This window comes from Diabrotica virgifera, chromosome 3 (assembly GCF_917563875.1).
Source record: "Diabrotica virgifera virgifera chromosome 3, PGI_DIABVI_V3a".
Taxonomy (NCBI): Eukaryota; Metazoa; Arthropoda; class Insecta; order Coleoptera; family Chrysomelidae; genus Diabrotica; species Diabrotica virgifera.
In genome coordinates, this window is record NC_065445.1 from 135,298,071 (window position 1) to 135,321,595 (window position 23,525).

At 32.5% G+C, this 23,525-nt stretch overlaps 1 protein-coding gene and 1 long non-coding RNA gene across 2 annotated transcripts in view; both read left to right on the plus strand.

Annotated features, from left to right (window-relative positions):
* The first annotated feature begins 5,426 nt into the window (after positions 1-5,426).
* On the plus strand, positions 5,427-7,394 carry LOC126882088 (uncharacterized). The gene is made up of 2 exons (XR_007697125.1): positions 5,427-5,804; positions 6,186-7,394. It is a non-coding gene; the product is annotated as an uncharacterized LOC126882088 (long non-coding RNA).
* A 3,985-nt stretch (positions 7,395-11,379) lies between these two features.
* Positions 11,380-23,525, plus strand: part of LOC114333506 (probable ATP-dependent RNA helicase pitchoune) — a 49,758-nt gene continuing 37,612 nt past the window's right edge. The window contains exons 1-4 of the mRNA XM_028283391.2: positions 11,380-11,608; positions 11,661-11,744; positions 21,405-21,566; positions 23,217-23,477. Of these exons, the coding sequence (XP_028139192.1) occupies positions 11,509-11,608; positions 11,661-11,744; positions 21,405-21,566; positions 23,217-23,477 (607 nt within the window). The 5' untranslated portion in view covers positions 11,380-11,508. The remainder of the gene's footprint in view (positions 11,609-11,660; positions 11,745-21,404; positions 21,567-23,216; positions 23,478-23,525) is intronic.

Sequence of the window (23,525 nt, forward strand, 5' to 3'; positions counted from 1 at the left end):
AAATTGATATAAATAAATCTGAAATCAAATGGGTACGTACATAAGTTAGAGAGAGAGAAAAAATATTTTAAAATACCCAAATTATCGGTACTCCATAGTGATTGTAACTGACACATTTATGAACTCCAAAAATGTGATTTGCGCCGTAATTAATCATAATTAAGAGTTGGCGCAATGATAAGAATTGACCGTTAATTTAAAACGAATCTATTCATATAAATTTTATTGAATTTGAGTGACATTATATTTTTCATAAGATGTGTGCGGTGTCCTTTTACCAAATTTCGAATTCCAATTCCATGCCGAAAACTTCAAATTTTACATGACAAAAGAGTGTGCGTTTTTTCAAAAATCGTGGAAGATATGGGGAATGAGCTAAAGTCCCGTTCTCATGACAGGCGCTTATTAACACGCGTTTTGATAACGCGCGATTACAACTACATACTTTTTACTGAAGACCGTTCACATGCTAACGTGCGTTTTAGGTCATTAAAACGGACGTTGGCATGTAAACGGTCTCAAGTAAAAAGTATGTAGTTGTAACAGATGTAGATTTTTTGTCCGGGGATTTTTTGTCCAAGGATAATTTGTGGAGATTTTTTGTCCGGAATTATTTGTCCTAGCTTCCGTCAAACCACCCGTTGCAATAATGATACTATAAATAACGAGATAGTATCTTCCCGTAGCGCAAATACGTCCGAGTTCGCGCATGATGACGTAACTGGAGACCGGAATTTGAATTTGAATTCTTATTAAAGTTAAATGGGATTTGTATGCATTCAGCAAAATAACATTAAACTTCAATGTATTCGAAAAAAATTTAGTGCCGAGATTCCTGTCAAAACAACTGTCAAAGATAAAATATAAAATACACTTAGCATGACTTAGCTTACAACCGCGAACAATAGGGCTTTTCATTCACAGTCATTTGTTTCGAGCTGCTGTCATGTGTCACATAATATTAATTTATCTACGTTGTACGTTATTGGTATTTACCAATGATAGAAACCAAAGACGTATGGCGTAGATATATTAATATTACATGACACATGACAGAAGCTCGAAACAAATGACAATCGATGAAAAGCCCTATTCAAACTAATCGGACATTACGAATGATTACGAACTTGCGGGTCTCCAGTTGTTACCACATGTTCACCACATGAAAATTTTATGACAATTTTTTTATCATTTTGAAGTTTATGCTTGTCGACATAATTTGCTTCTTAATTAATTAATATGGTAAAAATTTACAGAAAGGGTAGACCTTGAAAATGCCAATTTTTTAATGGACTTAGCCTGAAAATTGCAAAAAAGCTGACATTTTATTGGTTTCTTTGAGGGAAACTAGTAAAAGTGCCCAAAAATTAAGAAATACTTAGAAAAAAAAATCAAAAAATGTAATATAACTGATTTTTACAATTAAATTATGAAAAAATACGTAATATTGGTTAAACTATGTGTTTTAACTGTTCGTTCATGGGTAATCTTTCATTTTACATGCTATGTAGCGGTTTTAAGTGTTTCAATATTCATGTGAATATTTAATCAAATTTGTTGTAGATCACCGAAGTATCTAAATTGGGAGAAGCCTAAAGTATTGGTATGGTATGAAGGGTAAAAAGTCTTTTCACACCACAAATATTGCCAAAATGATAAGTAAAGTAAGTAATTAAAAAAAATATTTGAAATAACTGAATAGTACTTATAAGCACTATTCATTGTATTTTGATATTATTTTTTTACTTGTAGGATCTGCTGAAGTTGCAGGTTTAACAAAAAGTAAAAAGCAAACTGAGGTTTCTATTCAAATATGGCTACGGAGGGCGTCAGATCGACGCAACAGTGGAAAAATTATAAAACAATTTTAAAATAAATAAAAAATACCAACTTAGTTTTTATTTGACTAATAATTCCTTAAATCCCTTAAATGACTCAATTGCTCATTATTAAATATGCAAGAGCACATATTTGAACATTTGAAGGAAATAAGTTCGCCTTAAAAAAATCAGTGCAATTGGCTGTTTTGGCGATAAATTTTCCAGGGTAGGATTGTATAAAAACGTTCATATAAGGTTGTAAAAAGACGTCCATAGGACGCTGTAAAAAGACGCCCAAAGGACGTCATAAAAATACGTCCGTAGGACGCTGTAAAAAGACGTCCATAGGACGCTGTAAAAAGATGTCCATAGGATGTTTACGTAAAGACGTAAAGCCTGTCTTTACGTAAAATTTAAGTCTATTGTGAACGCTGCATAAAATTATATACAAATTACGGTTTACGAAATGATAACGGCTTACGTTCATCTTATGGTTACGTCCATTGTGAACAAACCAGTATGGATATGTTTTAGACGTAAATGGACATCCATAAGACGTTTGTAATGCCGAAATCAGACGTACCATTGACGTCTTTAAGACGTATTTGTGCTCTTTGGGAACTAACCTAACCCTTGTAACAAAGCAGTCATTTTGTGTTAAAAATGGGTAAGAACATGGTAAGAATAAGTAAAATGACATATTTAGAAATTTAAAGATTTTAATTTTCATAAGAAAACATATTTTATATAACTATGGCAACACGGTTAGGATTTCCCTCTTGAGCTTATGAAACAGTTGTCATTCCTGTCATTTATTGTTGTTTCATGGTATGTAATGGCGGATAATGGCGGTGGATTTTAAAACTAAAGTATAAAGCATACAACTACGGACATGGCACCACTGCCATGTCATAGCCACCTTTACTTAACAAGCCATGAAGAGAAAAAGGCAACATCGCAATTGATGACGTGCGTAGTCCGACTTTCGGACTACCGCTTTTGAAAACACAATTTTAAAGTAGAAATTCTTGTAAAATTTATAGTATTTTTTGAGTCGAACAAGAAAATATTATTAATTAGAAGTTTGTACAAAATAAAATTAAAAGTACTTCCTTGTAAGTAACGTCTATTATACAAAAAAAACCAATAACAAGAATATACATGGGATTAATTTTTTTCGAATCCTAAGAAAACTAATGAGTATTTTTCAAAAATTTAAACGCAGAATGAAAGATTACGTTAGGACCGAGGGCCGAAAGTCCCTGAAAACTTCTATGTTTATTTTAATAAGTTACAGGGGCGAAAAATTAAGAAAATTTAGTGTAATTTTTAGTTTCAAATATGTCATTCAAATACAACTTTTCATTCATTATAAGGGACTTTCGGCCCTCGGTAATAAAGTAATCTTTCATTCAGCGTTTAAATTTTTCAAAAATACTTATTAGTTTTCTCAGGATTCGAAAAAAATGATTGCATTTAAAATACACTGAAAATTTTGACAGGCGTCAAAATTTTGCATTTTGTTCCTTTCCCTTTAAAGTTTTTCGCACTTATTTAGAAACACCCTGAATTGATAAAGAACAAAAATCTAGTTGTTAAAGTAGCTAACTTTTTTTTTATTATCCAACATAAACGAAATAATAAAAAAAAAAACAGAATGTTATTAAGAAAACCAGAGTCTATAGTTGGGTTTTAATATATTATTATTATTATACAAAAAAAAACCAATAACAAGAATATGTGTAAAATACTTTATTTTAAATAAATAATATCTTATTTTAAATTATATACAAATATCGCTAGAAATAACTATAACAACAATTTCTCACATGGTTTGATGTGAAGTGTTGGGGTTTAGAATTAACTGCTTAGCAAAAATATTATTACAGCGTATTGTTAAAGAATCAGGCTATAACATATTTAAAAAATCACTTGAATCGGCCAACAGGTTTATAGTAAATATAAGACATCAAAAATGACAAAAATTTTAAGTGGACGCATTTCGGTGCTACTTCGGTATGCGGTCTACGGCAGAGTTTCTAGTTTGGTATGCGGTCTACCGTCTGATATGCGATCTACGGCAGTTTAGCTGATTCGGCATGCGGTCTACGTACAAAAACAAATTAGAGAAACTATTACAAACTTTTTATTTATTATTTATATTTATACTTTACTTTACTTGTCATACTTGTGCTTTACTTCACACTTCACGTGTTATTCTGTCTAAATCCCGAACCGAGGATTAGCGGCGTGTAATTTGGGTTGCCTATATAAACTTGAATCAACGAAATGGGCCTTGAGTGTTAATTTAAAACGCTGAAAAGACCGTTTAGTGATAATAAAAAGGGTGGGTTGTGATTGCGCGCAGCGGTCAAATACCTCCTGCCCTGCGGTTCTCTCACTCTAATACCCGTAAGTTGGGTTTGGACCGAAGGGTTAGGTCTTCCTCCTTTCAGGCAAAAACCGATATTTACTGCGGTTGCATGATATTTAATATTAAAATAGTATTGGATGTGGTAGAATGTAGACTCTTTGTATAATTACCAATTGAACAGTGAAGCTGTTAGTAATAATAAAATAGTAATGTTTGTAATAGTTTCTCTAATTTGTTTTTGTACGTAGACCGCATGCCGAATCAGCTAAATTGCCGTAGACCACATATTAGACGGTAGACCGCATACCGAAGTGGCACCCGCATTTCTATATGCACGTAAGTTTATATAAAAATATATTATACTATAAAATATAGTATATAAAAATATATTATATTGAACTAAAATCATCTTAATACATACCTTTTAATATTCTTTATAATTTGGAGCATAGGCGTAACCAGGATGATCCTAAGGGGGGGTTACAACTACCTAAAAGGGGGGGGGTTACAACTACTGGAAGGTCTCTGAGCGCTATGGTGTTAAGCGTATACGCTGTGAGCTCGTACGTAGAGGGGATATTTACAAATTCGCGAGCGCCAGTAGTGGCAAGTCTGCAAACGTTTACCGGAAATTTGACATAAATGTCAAAGTGATTAATTTAAAATTAAAATTAAAAACATTAATTAAAAAAAATATTAGTTGGTCAAAGCTGTGGTATATATTTTTACCTTAAATATACTTACGTTTTAAATACTGAATTTAAGTTTTTTTAATGTTCCGTAATATGTATATTGTAATTAATCTAAAAATCTTAGCGCCATCTACACGAAAATTGTGAAAGTATCCGAAGTAAGAATTCATATTTTATCAATAAAACGTCAAAATGATTAGCAAAATCTTAAAAAAATCGATTACAATTTAATTAGTTTTTTGCGTTGTAAATGTTAAGCGATAACAATTAAATAATAAATTTAAAAATTACCGGTGAAAGTTGAATTAGTAATCCGCTAGGAGCTCCACCAGCGAAGCTCAGAGCGTATAGAGCTCAAAGTATATCCCAACGGGGGGTTACAACCCCCAAAACCCCCCCTGGTTACGCCTATGATTTGGAGCACGAAATATTGTAAAATGTTTGAGTTTTTCTGTAAATACATGGTAAATACAGTGAATATTATTTACAAACATTTAAAAATAAATGAGAACTGTCAGAATTAACCGGTCTACGCTTGGGAGAGATTAAATATCCAGCACGCAACCGCGCTGTTGCCAGATTTACATATTTTCTATAAGCGGGAATTTTAAAATCTCGAATGCGAGTTGGTTTAAAATTTGACAGTTGTGTTTTCTCGAATCGGAATCTTAACCTTACTTTTGTGATTATTTATTTACAAATATGTAAATAAATTCAAACAAGTATTGTATGTACCTACTGTGTTATAATTTAAAACTCTTAATTATGTTAGTCTTTAAAAAAAATGAAGCCCACAAAAATACACTTGTTTACAGTGCAAATGATTTTTTAATGGAAATAGGGATTTAGGATTTCATTTGCAGGAAAAACATGGGCAACCTACCCAGTTCGTAAAATTGCAATTCAAAAACTCTTTAGGTAAGTATGGGTAACTTTCGCATTATTATTTATTTTTTAAGTATTAAGGTTGATGTTGATATCAAAAAGTTAGATTTCAAAGGTAGTTTTATGTAGGTAGATACTAGATAGAGGCCATTCCACGAACATACATCTGTTCCAGACCATCGCGACAACGAATATTTTAGTGTGCAACATAAGAAGTACTAAACTAAATTGCAAATTCCATTCTTGTTTATTGGAATAATTTCTAGAGCCATTTACTTTCATACTTCTTATGTTGCACATTAAAATATTCGTTGTTGCGATGGTCTGGAACAGACATATATTTGTGGAATGACCCATACAAGTAAGCTATGAGTAGTATAACTTCCCATGTAGTCACCTGTTATGTTTTTGTAGATTTTACTGTCTGGATGGCACAGGAAGAGACACAAAATAATATTCAGTACTGCAGTCACAGGAGTACATAGAGTACGTAGAGATATAAGAAAACAGCTGTTCAACATCACCTGACACCGTTTAGTTTTTAGAAAATGAAAAGTCTTTAGGTTGAATGCGATCTGCAGTATCTTGCATTGCTACATAATGAATGTGTTTATATATGGTATTTTTTATTGAATAATCTATACAGGAACAACTAAATGAATGTATACATATATTGCAGACATTGCATTTAGTTTTTTAGAGCAGCAAGTTTTTTTGTGTTTCAACAAGGTATTCAGTTTTTTTTTTCTTTTAGTATATACACATTATTATCTTGTAAAATAGCAAGCTAATACAGTTCGGTATCTAGACGTTATGGAGCATTCAACAGGTTTACCTTTTTTAAGCTTTATAACCCTTTCAACAGTTTTATTCCTTAAAAACAATAACAACTGATTTTCAATGGTCATATTATTGGTATTTTAATTCCATAATCCTTCCTATAACAATAGGTGCATTGTTGGAAGTTATTACAGTAGTTCTGCTGGAAATACTTACCAAAATTGTATGTATCTGCATCATTTAGAATTTTACCCAAACACCTATTAATACTCTATCTGAATCTAACATGTATTGCAGCTCTTTCAATGTCTTGTATACATAGGATTTTTTCAGAATCAGATATTTCATTAAGATTTACTTGCCATGCCTTGTCTATGTACCAGGGACATAACAGTCTATTAGGAACAGAACCCATTACATTCAGGCATTGTAAAAAGTGTTAGTTATGTCTGATATGAAAACATTTGACTATATAATACCAGCACACTCATGTATTTTTTCAAAAAAAGTTGGTAAATAAAAGTATTTTTTATGAGCCCACGAGTTCCATTAGTTGCGATAAGCGATTTACCAAACTTAATTAATATTTCCTTTTGCACAGTATTCATGGAAACACATAAGACAAAAATCATTATTGTTTAATTCGGGAGGATTATCAATAATTGAATCGTTTATTTCAGAAAGGGGTCAAGTCACAAGTATCCACTTTTGAGAAAATAAAGTTTACACACTGTTTACATTCAACAAACAATCACATTATATAAAATAAAAATTCTACCTAGCAACCTGGAGTATTTGTTAAAAAATGTTGTATTTTTTAAAAATGTATCTTGTTAAATTGTTTAAGAAAAAAAATTAATTTTTTGCACTCATTTTGTCAAGATTTGTCACTTGACCTCTTTCTGAAATAAACGATTCAATTAGTATGCCCTGTTGTTTGTAAAATAATATTGGACATAACCCGGTCTGTAAGCATTCACTTACCCACAAATGAACACTGGTTGCGTTATCTTTGTGCCTACATCCATCTTTCAAATCAACGTCATAGGAGTGTTTAATGTTCGTGTTATCTTTTCTTGTAAGTAAATCAACTCTCAATAATATTTAAAAAATGGATTAGTGGTAACATTTTTATTTTAAATTATATTGTGTATATGTAAATATTTTACTTACATTTTTGAATATGCCCATAATGTGTTTTAAAATATGTTACTTTTATGTATTGTAATATTCCTGCACAACAATCAGTTTAAATATTTTTAGATATTAGTATTTGATTAGTACACGAAATGCAGAGATGTTCTCTCTTCTATCTTAAGAGCTGATTTAATCTCTACTTGTATCTGTAAAGTTTATCATTTTTCCCATAGACAATTTCAACACTTCCGGTTCCTCAGCGTCTATATCCAAACCTGTTACGATGACATAATCATATTTCTCTTCTCTTTCTCTAGGTAATCTAGTCTAGTAATTAATTCTCGAACTGTCTTGTTTGTATTAAATATCTTAATTATGTACTTATTTTATTTTTATAATGAAAATTAATAAATCAACCATATGCGGCACAGGATACAAATGTTTTCGGAAATATATCTATAAAAATTTAATTACCTCTTTTGTATACGACATATCGATACATTTTTGGCAAAGTAGCGTAAGTGACATTTTTGAAAATCATGTTTTTCCCATTAAACTAACGCTATTATTGTTCAGAAGGTACTGCCAAAGTGTAGTAAGCCTATACATATATATTATGTTTAAAGTAATTCTAGGCTTACTACACTTTGGTAGTAACTTCTAAACAATAATAGTGTTAGTTTAATGGAAAAACATGTTTTTCCCCAAAAATGTCACTTACGTTACTTTGCCAAAAATATATCGATATAATATAATAAGTAAAAACTATTTTTATAGCTAGGAATTACTTTATTGAACAGTCTTAACCTTCGGATGACCAAGCGGGGGAAATTGTGACCCCAGCTTATGTTTTTCTTTAATAAATTCAAAAGTATTTTCAATTTTTAACTCATTATTTTTTTATTTGACTTTAATATCATTCTAGATATCCTCATATTTTGAAATAAAAAGAATTCCCTATATTTTACGAATAAAAAATATATTCTGAAGTTGATGTTTAGTAAAATAGCGTCTATTATGTGTAATTCCAAGTAGTGTTACGCTAATGACGTCGACTTTGCAAAGTAACAAGGCACTTACTCAACATACACACTACACATGACACTAATACTCATGTTGTGACTGGCTGAATGACATAAAGTCCATGCCATAAAAAAAATTTAAAAAAAATAAAAAAAAAACTTCATTTTTTTGTTAAATGTTATTTTTGACCATTTCCCCCCCCCCCCCTTGGTCATCCGTGTAACAAAAAAAAGGTTGGTCATCGGAAGGTTAAACCTGTTCATAAATTTTGTTACTATATTTTTTAACTCCGATTATAACAATAATAACTTTTTAGTTTAGATTTAGGTCAAAGTGTGTAATGTCATGTTTTATGTATAGTATTTTTACTACAAAAGCGATATTACGTAGGTCAAAATTTTTGACGTAAGAGAACTGTCAAAACATTAGAATGTGACTTTTCATTATTGTCATTTTATTATAAACATGGCAATAATGAAAAGTCACAATCTGATGTTTTGACAGTTATCTTACGTCAAAAATTTTAACCTACGTAATATCGCTTTTGTAGTAAAAATACTATATTTTTTAGCCCTAACACATTTGTAGGTAGCAAATCATATTTGTTATTCTTATCTTATTTTAATTATATTCATTTTTTTGATTTAACGAAATAAACCTATCAATAAAAAAACTGTTGTTTAGTTGTGTACACCCAAAAACTAACTTGATGTAATACAGATGTCAATTGAATATGACGTAAATACATGTCATAAAGATGTCTTACGTCACAAAATTACCACAATAAAACGTTGCCACTAATTGCTCAATTTAATGTCATTCAAGTTAGATGTGATGAATAGGGCTTTTTATTCACAGTCATGTGTTTTGAGCTTCTGTCATGTGTCACATAATATTAATATATATACGTCATACGTTATTGGTAATACCAATGATACAAATCAAAGACGTATGGCGTAAATATATTAATATTGTATGACACATGACAGGAGCTCGAAACAAATGACAATCGATGAAAAGCCCTATTGATGGCAAATTGGTCATTAAACCTGACATCATATTTTGGTCATGTTTAGGTCTCCTACCAATTAAGACTAAAAAAACATGTCATTTAGACTTCACTCTGTTGGCTGGTCAGTTAAAGGATTTGAAATATATGGATTACTGAATTTTAAAGAAAGCTGCATTAAATATAATGAAAAAAGACAACCTATGACAATAAAACATTAATTGTTAGTCTTTGTTCTGCTCATACTTAACATAATCGTCCTATTTGAAGTCCACATACTGTGTAATAAAACTTAAAGCCACTTTGTGGGCGTTTTTGACATTTTCATAATTGTCTTTAATAGTAAAATGTATGTGTAACACAATAGATGTAAAATTATTATTATTAACACATTTACGGACACGCTTTGCCTGTAGCCACGTCTTCTTATGGAGCAAATGACTTCATATGCAGTCGTGTCTGTGAATGTGTTAAATAATTAACAGAAAAAATTATTTTAATTGCTTTAGCTTTCAATATAAACCACAATAATACCACCATTAATTTTTAAGTATATTATGTAAGAAAATAGAATTTACCTAATAACTCACCTCGCCGCCAGGTAAAGTAAAGGTGCTACGTCACTGAAATGTTTTTTCATTTTGATTTATTTTGTTGCTTTAGTTAGCAGATACATGATGGGAATTATTCATACAATACATATTAATACTATTAAAACTAATACATATTAATACTATTAAAACTAATACATATTAATATTCTAAATAATTATTTAATACTAAAATAAAGAAAAATGTCTATCTATACTACATTAATTGAGACATTTTCACTTTTCTTTTCGCAGGATCCTCGGGATTTTAAAGCTGTGTCTCTATCTTTATCTTGTTTTGTACAATAATTATTGTTTGAGAATGGCATACATACATAATAAGATGCTTCATGTTTTTGTACTCCTGTGACTGCAGTACTGAATATTATTTTGTTTCTCTTCCTGTGCCATCCACACAGTAAAATCTACAAAAACAACAGATGATTACATGGGAAGTTATACCAGTCTATATTCCTTGGTTATACCACAGTATAGGAGGAATTCCTCCTAGGCTGTGGTTATACTACTTATAGCTTACTTTTATCTAATATCTACCTACATAAAACTACCTTTGATATCAACATCAACCTTAATACTTAAAAAATAAATAATAATGTGGAAGTTATTCCATACCTACCTAAAGAGTTTGTGAATTGAAATTTTACCAACTGGGTAGGTTGCCCATGTTTTTCCTGCAAATGAAATCGTAAATCCCTATTGCCATTAATTTGCACTGTAAACAAGTATATCTCTTTTGGGCTTAATCTTTTTAGGACTAACATAATTAAGCGTTTTAAATTATAACACAGTACATACAATACTTGTTTTAATTTATTTACATTTGTAAATAAATAATCACAAAAGTAAGGTTAAGATTCGGATGTCAAATTTTAAACCAATTCGCATTAGAAATTTTAAAATTCCCGCTATGTAAATCTGGCAACAGCGCGGTTGCGTGCTGGATATTTTTTAATCTCTCCCGTCTACGCTTAGATGTTGCCAAGTTTCAACTTCATGCTTGTAAAGTAAAGGTGGCTATGGCCATGTCCTTCGTGAATCGTGGCTGTTGTATTTCATTTATAATTCTGTCGTACTGTCGTTTACAAAATAAAGGAAGAAAAACCTAACCTATCTTTAAACCCGTAGGCGTAGGTGACATTTTTCAACACGTGTGAATTAAAACAAATTCAAAAACAAAAATGTCCATCCAAGAAAAAGTTTTAATGAAAAAAATAAAAAAGAGGGAAAAGCAGAAATTAAAATTTGTTCAAAAGAAAGAGTCTGAAAAGAGCAAAGAAGGTAAAACAGTTAAAGTTTAAATTTTGCTGGTTTATACTAAAGCTTAATTTAGTTTTAGAAACAGATCTACCACAGAAGGCAAAAGTGGGAAATGGCTTGAAACGCTTGCAGAGCAACGATGAAGGACCTTCTAAAAGTAAATATGTTTCTTTTATATATCTCTTGATTTTTTAACACTCTATTTAATGTTTACTTTGAATGCCTATTAGTGATTACTTAGTTGTTGTTATAATTACAGTAGAGCGTCGATTATCCGAACGTCTATCAACCGAATGACCGCTTATTCGAACTCCTGACTTGTCATGTAAAAACTCAGTTGAAAATACCTAAACGTATGCGTATTGTTCTTTCTATGAAAAATAAACACGAGATTAACAAACCGTCAGAGGGAGGTGAATCTGCAACCAAATTATCCAATGAATACAAAGTTGGTAGGGGTAGGCTGGTAAGACGGATAAAAAACAAAAGGCGGACATAAGTAACTTTATGTATCGGCTTAATTCTTCTGACGGTTCCACAAATTGTAATACGATAAAACTTGCCTTAAATACGGATTTAGAAGATGCTGTATATAAGCTGCTTACTCAAAACTTAAAAAAAAAAGATCCTGGGGAGAACCTATTTCTCCTCCCAAGATCCCAGGGAGTTTTAGCTTTGTTGTATATAGTTTGTGATGCCAAACTAACACCGAAAATAAATTTCATATTTTTTAATCCATTGTTGTTGAAATTGTTCTTAACCCTTAACTTGTGACTTGAATGTTTCAGGATGTAGACTCTAACATGCAGTATGTCATACCATTGCCTATTCTCCTTTGTTGCTTTCACCCAATTTTGAAAAAATGTGAAAACTTTGAATTATCCACGTCTGTCTGTCCGTCTGTCTGTCTGTCTGTGATCACAACTCCTCCGTCAATATACGAGCTAGAATGACAAATGAGGTGTCAAATGAAAGCTTATAATCCAAGGATGGTACTAAAGGTGAGAAATTTTACCTAGGCTGTCTGACCGTCGGTCTGTCCTACCGCGAATATAACTCATCCATCCTTATACCAGCTAGAATGACAAATAAGGTGTCAAATGAAAGCTTATAATCCAAGGATGGTACTAAAGGTGAGAAATTTTACTTAAGCTGTCTGTCCGTCGGTCTCTCCGACCGCTAATATAACTCCTCCGTCTTTATACCAGGTAAAATGACAAATGAGGTGTCAAATGAAAGCTTATAATCCAAGCATTGAACTAAAGGTGAGAAATTTGATCTAGGCTGTCTGTCCGACCGCGAATATAACTCCTACGTCATTGTACCAGGTAGAATGACAAAGGAGATGTCAAATGAAAGCTTATAATCCAACGATAGTAATAAAGATGAGAAATTTTAACTAGGCTGTCTGGCCGTCGGTCTGTCTGACCGCGAATACAACTCCTCCGTCCTCATACCAGGTAGAATGACAAATGAGGTGTCAAATGAAAGATTATAATCCAAGGATGCTACTATAGTTGAGAAATTTGATCTAGGCTGTCTGTCCGTCTGTCTGTCTGTCCGACTGCTAATATAACTCCTACGTCATTGTATCAGGTAGAATGACAAATGAGGTGTGAAATGAAAGCTTATAATCCAAGGATGGTAATAAAGATGAGAAATTTGACCTAGGCTGTCTGTGCGTCTGTCCGTCCGACTGAGAATATAACTCCTCCGTCATTTTACCAGGCAGAATGACAAATGAGGTGTCAAATGAAAGCTTATAATCCAAGGATTGTAATAAAGGTAAGACATTTTACCTAGGCTGTCTGTCCGTCTGTCCGTCCGACCGCGAATATAATAGGGAACTTGCAAAAATTTTTAAATATTAAAATGATATTAAAAAACATAAGGTAACATGATCTTAAAACGCATGCGAAAAAAACAAATATTTTTAACCCATACGCTAATTACGATGTTTTGAAAATGCTATAAAATTCAAATATCTCTTGACCGTCCTTCTATTGGTTTGACGTCACCGGCCACGGTGAACCGGCGGAAACAACGTGATTAAGGTAGGTATCACGGGTATATTACATTTTAATCGTCTTTAATGAAAAATTCCTAGGTATTATTTATGTTCATCTTATATATTGTAATAAGTAGTTCCCCAATCAGCTTAGTTTTAAACTGAAATTGATAAAGTTGAGTGCTACCTTGTAAAGAGTTTAAAACGCATAATATGACGGACGAGGGTTTTTCAAAAGGTCAATTTGACTAACTTACCTACCGTTGATGTCTTTATCGTGGCAACTTTTATAAAAAGTAGTAAAAGCTATTCTATTGGAGAAATGATAGGTGTCAAGGCAAATAAGTAAGAGTTATTAATAAGCATGTTTAAACCGTTTATAACAATAGTTTGGTACCATTATATTATAGTACTTATACGGTTTACCCCGTGGGTTTGATCTACCTACCTCTAATCGAAGGATTTCGTATATCCTGGAAAAGATTACGGTGTAATTTGCATTATAATAAAGATTATATTTTATTGTAATGTTTATTAGTACCTACTGGAGCCTTTCATTATTGTGTTCAAAGCCTTCTGAGAAAAGATTATGGTGATTAGCAGCAACAAAATCCTTCTTTACAAAGTTAATAATACGCATAAATAAGAAGAATCATTATTGTAATTTTACAAGTTAATATCTTTATCATCTCAGCTTATACTTACACCGCATCCCTCGGTAGACCGCAAGCTATAGTAGAAACCCGACTGTAGACCGCATACTATAGTAGCACCAATACTTTTTAGTTACTCTTACTTTTATTACTAAAAGTTTTGTTTATTTTTAAGTTACTTGTTTCTTCTTTGTTCTTCAACACAAGAAACGAACAAAGTAATTTCATAAAAAAGAACTTTTTGATACATGTCAACAGAGATAAAATGTTAATATTTTGCCTGTCACAGAAAAAATTATTTTTGCCACAGAGTAAAACAAGATATTTCAACTATATTATTTATCTATGGGCAAACTGCATTAAATGCAATGGCCCACCCCGAACGGACAAACGATACAAGTGGCCTGTGACGTCAGACCACAGGTCTCGCTTTTGAAGTTGTTTAAAACAGAAATTTTAGGCGCGGAACTTTGATTAGATGTACGTACACTATTCATTGTTAAGACGTAATATTTTGAATATAACATTTTAAAACATAAATTAACAATTTTATGCAAAAAAAATTTTTAGTGCAAGTTCCCTATTCCTTAATCATTTTACCAGGTAAAATGACAAATGAGATCTCAAATGAAAGCTTATAATCCAAGGATGATACTAAAGGTGAGAAATTTGATCTAGGCTGTCTGTCCGTCTGTCTGTCCAACAACGAATATAACTCATAAGTCATTGTACCAGGTAGAATGACAAATGAGATGTCAAATGAAAGCTTATAATCCAAGGATAGTAATAAAGATGAGAAATTTTAACTAGGCTGTCTGGCCATCGGTCTGTCTGACTGCGAATATAACTCCTCCGTCCTTATACCAGGTAGAATGACAAATGAGGTGTCAAATGAAAACTTATAATCCAAGGATGCTACTATAGGTGAGAAATTTGATCTAGGCTGTCTGTCGGTCTGTCCGACCGCTAATTTAACTCCTATGTCATTGTATTAGGTACAATGTCAAATGAAGTGTCAAATGAAAGCTTATAATCCAAGGATGGTAATAAAGATGAGAAATTTGACCTAGTCTATCTGTCCGTCAGAGAGCGAATATAACTCCTCCGTCATTATACCAGGTATAATGACAAATGAGGTGTCAAATGAAAGCTTATAATCCAAGGATGGTACTAAACGTGAGGAATTTGACCTAGGCTGTCTGTCCGTCTGTCCGTCCGACCGCGAATATAACTCCTCCTTCACTATACCAGGTAGAGTGACAAGTCTGGCGTCGAATGAAAACTTTAATCCAAGGATGGGACTAAAGGTGAAAAATTTGAACTAAGACTTCTGGTTTTAGAAATACGACTATATTATTCGACGCGTCTTCGCAAGAGGAGAACAAATATATACTTCCGGTTTCATGACTGTCTGTCCGTCTGCGAATACAACTCTTTCGTTATTAATACAGATAGAATGACAAAAATGAGGTGTCGAATGAAAGCTTAGACCCAAGGATGGTATTAAAGATGAGAAATTTGACATCGGACTTCCGGTTTTAGAGTTGCAACCGTAAGTACTATTTTAAAGTCACCGAAATAGTATAAGCGATATATCATTCGATGTGCCTTAGCAAGATGAGAACAAATGTAAAATTTTGGTTTTTATATCATTTCCGGTTAAAAAGTTCTAACCAGAAGTCCAGAAATATTACATGTAACACATCAATCGAAGCGAATTGAAAAGTTGAGTTTGAATCTTTAGTTTCGGTTTTAAAGTCATTTTTGTTTAAACAATGATTACCCAAAGTTTAGTAAAAATGACTCAAAATTAGTAAAATCGTTTATCAATCGGCGCAAAGTTACACGAAGCGTTCAATTATCGACTTCCAGTTCTACTTTAGATTACTTTGGGTGAAAACCTAGGACTTACGAAGTCCAATTACTTGTTTTCAATATGAATTTGTCCTATATCACTATATTTGTTTTTTACATCAACTACTGAATGATTCTTCACATAGCTGTGGAATAATATACTGCTCCAAATAAAATAAACTTTTTTCAAGAAAATTATGAATGCATGCATAATATTAAAAAAATGCTGGAGGTTCTTACAAAATAGTTTATAAACTGAATTACAAAAAAACTTGAGTATTGGTAAGTAAAAAGTAGTAAAATAATGTTGAAAGCAGTCGAAAGTATAACAACTGGATGTAGTTTCGGCCATACTAATAGCTAAAGAATACACTGGACTGCTCTTAACTATAGAAATGTAAACACTTACATGCGGTACATGATACTGTAAGAAAATTTAATGTTAACGTAGCTCAAAGACTAAACTACTAAAACTGCAGCAGTTGGGGACAGTTACAATTACACACTACTTGAAGGTATACAGATGGTGTTCTAGAAATCTTTTATAAAACACGTTTTACAACAAAGTATCAGTACGGTATGGCATACCGCATGTCAGTTGTTAAGGGTTAATAATGAAATATTCATGAAATTAATTTACATCTTTGCATTCTTGAATTATAGCTAATAAACATTCCGCATAAAATAATTTCCATTATAAAGTCACTGTACACTGTGAAATGCAGCGTGACACATAATGGGATCAACAGTGACGAATTTGACATACATACTTACTGGAGTCAGACAGGGATGTGTGCTTTCTCCGTTTCTTTTTAACTTAGCTATAGGCTATGTTCTCTCCAAACTAACTAACACACGCCTAAGCGATCTAGAATAGAGGGTAGAAAATGAAATAAAGTCCAGAAAGTGGGATTGGATCGGTCACACACTCCGAAAAAATAGTTCCAGTACCGTAAAATGGGGTTACTTTGACTGCTGGGTGAATTTGACCAAAAACATAGAAAAAGATCTATTGTGATATACTTCAGCCACCCTGTATAATTTTTAAAATCATTTTTAACGATTCAAATTTATAAATATCTAAGAATTCGTTTTTAAATAAAAAAAAAGAATCAATATTCCAAGGGTTGTTAAATCCACTGACATAACCAATTAAGAAAAAATGGTTTAAAAAACGGTCAAATTAACCCATCCTAAAAGAAAAATAAGTTTAACAGCCAAAAAGCATATACAGTCAACTTCCCCCTAAATGGGGTGAACTTGACCAAAGGCATTTTTTATTTTTTTTTCTCATGATTATTTTCTTGTAATTATAATCTAAGTTACTGAAAGTAGACGCCTAAACCCATAACATATTTGCATATACAAAAATGTAGCAAAATTTAAAATATGATTTTTATAGGATTAAAGTACAAAATCGGTCAAAGTCACCCCAAATTACGGTGTTGCAAATAAATACTGACCTAGAGCGGAATCCCAAAGGAAAAAGAAAAAGAGGTCGCCCAGCACAAACTTGGAGAAGATCCATCATGGACGAGATAAGAGGTCAAGGAAAGTCTTGGAATGAGGTGAAGGCCTTAGCGTAAAATATAACTCGATGGCGCGTTTTCACTGAAGTTCTATGCTCCACTTAGGAGTTTCAGAACGTTATTATATATTGTTGAATTATGACCTGATCTATAAATAGGTCACTGGGCGTTACGGTTATCATAATTGCAAGTATGTATGAATGAGTTTAAAACAGTTATTAGAATAAAATTTTTTATTTATATCTAATAAAAACCAGTTTATTTTTTATGATACTGTATAAAACAATTTTTACACAATGCTGTTATAGTACATTTTACACAAAAAGTTAATGGTCTGGCTTTACAATTTTCTCCTTGACGTTGCCGCCGCTTTTCATTTTTTTCCATGAAGTATCCTTTCCCATCTAATCTTCATTAAGTCTTTGTATGTATAAAAGGATATTGTGATTTTATTAAAAGCATGATATGCTATATGTATATTTTATTACTGCTAAAAACCACACTTTTGTATTTCTTGATTGCCGTTGTTCCTATCATTTATGATTAGTGTTATGTCAATTAGATTTTGTGCACTCCACATATTTTGTTTTCCTTTCATTAATATTTAGAATAAGTTTAGTGGCTCTTCATTTTATGTCTATTGGTTTTTCACCCAGCATCCTTTGGTAGAGGCGTTAATATAGCAGTATCATCTGCAAATGTGCGTACAGTAGAACCCCGAATATCCGAACTAATTGGGGGGACAGCCTGTTCGGATTCCGAAAAGTTCGGATTATCCGAAAGTTAGCCTAACTACATAGTAGTTCAAAGCTTTCATTATCATTGATTTTGAGTAGCCAAACGTTCTCGCAAGAGTGTGGACAATATTTTTGGAAGTTGACTACGAGAGAACCGAAATAAGTTTATGTTTAACCTTTATAAGCACTATATAATTAAAGTACGTATTTATTTTTAAGAAAATTTTAAATGTCAAAGTCTTATTAATCCTACATTGTTTAATTTTCTGGTTTTAGTCTGTATAATAAACATGTTTTTAAGTTTTTGTCTTGAATTTTTAAATTTTTTTCACTTTGCGTTGGTTCGGATTTGCCGAATATTCGGATTTGCGGGGTTCTACTGTATTTGATAACATATTGTAGTTATACAGACGACGCTATCTAATTTTCTAATAATGGCTTTCAAAGTCACCTTTTTTACCTGTTTCACCTGTTTTAAGCCACCTTTGCACAGTTAATATTATTGAAGCAATATCGATATTGATCAATATTCGCGGTGTGCAAGTACTTGGATGGGATACGAGAAACGATTGTGCGCGAATAGCAGAGAAATCTTGCAACTTTCTTAAATAATTCATATTGTCAATTGAAATTGTCAAATTTACGTATATTTCATACCTACTGTCATTAAAGAAGAAATTTTATATCTTGCTCACAATATTGATATATACAATTATTATTTAAAAATATATTTAATTAATTGTAATTTGCTTGCAGTACCGCATTTTAATAATTAATTTTATTTACTACATACAATTGTTGACCTTTTAATGACATAATCTAAATCTTACTTTTTCTTCTTATATTTTTTTTGGACTACGGCCTTGACAATTACCCAGCAACCAGGACCAATATGATTGGCCAATATAATTAAAAGTGCGAAAAAGTTGCCGAGCTATGAAACCAGGTGTCGCTTTTCCGAACTTGCACGGTCCCAATATTGAACGTGTAAGGAATACATTGAAACAATAATATCATTGACAAAATATTGCATCAATACTATTGACCATGTAAAGGTGGCTTTACTCAAAACATTTTTCATGTATTTCTTAACATATGCATTTCGTGGGCGTACTGGTAAAATCCACTAACTCACAAAAGTAAAGTTGTGAGAAAAACGCATTTAAACATTATTATACCTTATGGCTTACCTCTTAAAAATCGGGTACACTGGCTGTTCAAGTTTTGGTAGCTGGATATGATTTTGAAGGATGCTAACCACAGGTGGTGTGCACATACATGTACATAAAAATATTTGGAAAAACATTATTTTATTCATGAAAACTTAGAAAAAGATGGAGTTAGTTGATTTTCTTTGTCATTGAATGTACCGATTTATGCATGGTGGATGACGAGTTTGGAGATGTACGGTTTTTCCTGTTAACATATTGATATTTGTGGATTTAATGGTATTAAAATGTCAAAATTGAAAAAATGGAGTTAGTAGATTTTCACAGTACGCCCACGATTTGTTTTATTATTGATCTTTTTGGTCTGTAACTACATTGGTATTCATCTACTATTTTGTCCGAAAATTGCTTTAGTTGACAGTGTTAGGCCTGGATCCCGCGTACAAAAAAAGGTTTATTAATAGCAAGCTGAAAATTTGTTAAGAGCTTAACAGTATCTAGTCGGACAAACTTTGATGTTCTGGAACACTTGAATAGGGCAAGTTTTAATTGTGGAACAGGTTACAGATTTCGAATGTCAGACTACAAAAACGTCCCATGTATTTTGTCGGACAGATCTTCCAATGGAATTGTTACCCTTTCGTTAAACTCTCATACAAAAATCAGACTGCTAGCTCCCACCAACCTAATTCCTGTCATTTAACATGTTCTACATGTCAGACATTAAAATGGCCAACATATTTGTCCTACAAACATTTTTTCATATTTTGTATAAAGTTTGCTGTTGAATAAACTTAAAAACCACCTGCTAGTTTTCACAATCATAAACTGGTCAGGATGACACGTTCCATAATTAAAATCACGTTCCACAACTAAAACTTTTCCTGTTCCAGTATTCCCATACATCAAAGTTTGTCCGACTAGACACTGTTAAGCTATTAACACATTTTCAGCTAGCTATTAATAATTTTTTTTTGGCACGCTGGATCCAGGCCTATATTTCTTGATAATATCTTAGACAAGTGTGATTCGCAATTTCTAGTTTTTTGGCATGACATTTTAGTGTCTATATGCAGTAGGTTAATTTATGGCTAAGCTTACAAGATGCACATACACCATTCTTTATTAGTTCTGCAGTTATTCCATCTGAGGTTTGTTATTCTTTAGTCACTGTATTATTATTTAATGTGGGGTCTTCAATTAGATATTCTGCTGTGTGGGGCAATATTTTGTCTCCTTGTTTCTGTTGTTTTTTGAGCTTAAGAGCTTTTACATAGTCTTGTTTAACCATTTCGTTTGTAAACATGTCTATCCAGCTGTATTTTTGCTAGTTATTTGACACATTCATGGTATTTTCTTTGCAGTCTTCGTAATTATAAGAATCACATTGTGTATCTTTAATGTTATTTAGTACCCCCTCTGTGGCTCAGTGGTAAGAGCTCCTACATTTGGATCGAAAGGTCCAAATGGTCGTGAGTTCGAATCTCACCAGGGTCAGAAATTTTTCGTTTAGTATAAATTAATAAATGAAAATAGTTTCTGTCCTTGTGGGATCGGTACTCACCGCAGGGACGTTCGGATACAATTAGCGTCTCTTTGCAAAGACAATGACGTCGACTTTGCAAAGTAACAAGACACTTACTCAACACACACTACACATTACTCCCCTGAGTTAGTGATAAGTTATAGTCTAAAAAATCATTATGAAATTGACTGGCCAGTTGGTTGTGAAAACCAGTGCCAATAAAACACAAAACACACACAATGTTATTTAGTACAGATATTAATTGATTAATAGTTCTGAAAATGGATGTCATCCTAATAAAATTTTTATTAATGTAATTTTAATTTGATATCTAATTTTTAGAAAAAAAGAAGAAAAATAAAAAGAAGAAAGAGAAAATAGTCGAAGAGGAAGATACAGACGAAGAACAACCAGAGGAAGATGAAATTGAGTCTGACATTGAAGATCAAGAGATTGACAATGGTGAAGAAGATACAGATAAAAAATCTGATTTAGGAAACAAATGTAAGTAAATAATTATTTTAGTATACAGGGTGTCCAGAAATCCTGACAAAAAAAGACCAGAGATTCCTTAGATAATTTTTAGCTAATTTAACCCAATTCACCTAGTCCCAAAATGCTTCCTAAGGCAGCTAGAGGTCTTTGAAGATGGCGCCTTGTATTTAGTTTTTTTTTTAATATCTCCAGAACGCTTCTATTTAGAAAAACGAAAACTAGTTTGACTATTTATCTTCCAGAGATAAATCGATTCCATCAATTACGAATTTCTAGTACCGGCCATATACTTTAGTTTTGGGTAGGACTACACTTTACACCGCTTATATTCAATCACCGCTTAATTTCACCGCTGATATTCAATCTGTACTCAGAGCACATTTTTGAAGAGGCTCTAAAAGATATTGATGAAGGCATCTCAATAAATGGAGTCCTCAGTAATCAGTGGAAAAGCTCAGTAACCTGCGATATGCAGATGATACAATAGTGTTTTCCAATACCATAGAAGGGCTGCAAAACTTAATGAATAAAATAACTGAAACCAGTAGAACATATGGACACCAGCTGGATAGATATAAACACCAGCAAAACCAAGCTAATGATCATCAGCAAGCAAAACATAACTGGAGTAAATCTGTATGTGAACCAAATGAGAATTGAACGTGTCTCACAATACAACTATTTGGGAACTATAATCAATGAGTCGTGGGACAATACTCAAGAGATTAAATGTCGCATCGGAAAGGCAAAGACTGCATTCTTGACTATGAGCTCTGTGTTCAGGAGCCATGACATCACTCTAAAAACAAAAATAAGGCTCCTTAAATGTTACGTGTACTCAGTGCTTCTATACAGAGTAGAAATGTGGACATTGAAGGCGGAAACTCTATCGAAACTTCAAGCTTTTGAGCTATGGTTGTACAGAAGGATCCTGAAGATACCATGGACAGACAAAGTCACCAATGAAGAAGTACTACGGAGGATGAACACAACCGCAGATTTAGTCAACATCGTGAAAGGCCGTAAGCTGCAGTACTTGGGGCATATAATGAGAAATCAAGGCAGATCCGAGCTACTCCAGTGCATTTTACAAGGTAAAATTGAAGGAAAAAGGGCCCCAGGACGAAGAAGAATATCCTGGCTTGCTAACCTGAGAGCATGGTCTAGAAAGACCTCAACACAACTATTCCGTATAGCAACTAACAAAGTCATCATAGCCAGAATGATCGCCAACGTTCGCAACGGACAGGCACCCTAAGAAGAAGAAGAAGAAGAAGACACTTTACAGCCATTTACTGGCTTTTTATCTTTTATTTAATGTTTAGTACTCTTTCTTCAAAAATTCCTCTAATGTTTCATTGTTCTATCAATCATAATGTTCTTGTTGCTGGTGCTTTTTTGTTTTTAGTTTTTGACCGTTTTCCCGTTTTCGGAATTATTGTTCCATTTTCACAATTTATGATCTATATTTGATCTATATTTGATATACCGAAAAATAGTATTACTTATGATGATTATAAGGCGAATACGATGTTTCCTCGAATTTTGAGAAAAGTTCTTGAGTCGAGATAAATGAGTATCTTCTAACTGAATGTAACTATATTTATTTTAAATTGCACTTGTAAAAATATAAATAAACCATTACCATTCCATTTTTAGTACCAGGATCCAGTGCTACATTAGAAATTCTCAGTAAAAGTACATTTGACTCATTGACGGATAAAGTATGTGAAAATACTTTAAAAGCCATTGCAGATATGGGTTTTACTACTATGACTGAAATTCAAGCAAAATCTATACCTCCACTTCTGGAAGGTAGAGATTTGGTTGGGGCTGCAAAAACAGGATCTGGAAAAACTCTTGCTTTTCTCATTCCCGCTGTTGAACTTATTTATAAGTTAAAGTTTATGCCAAGAAATGGTGAGTTTGTTTATTTAAGTATATCTATCCATTTTGCTTATTTTGTGA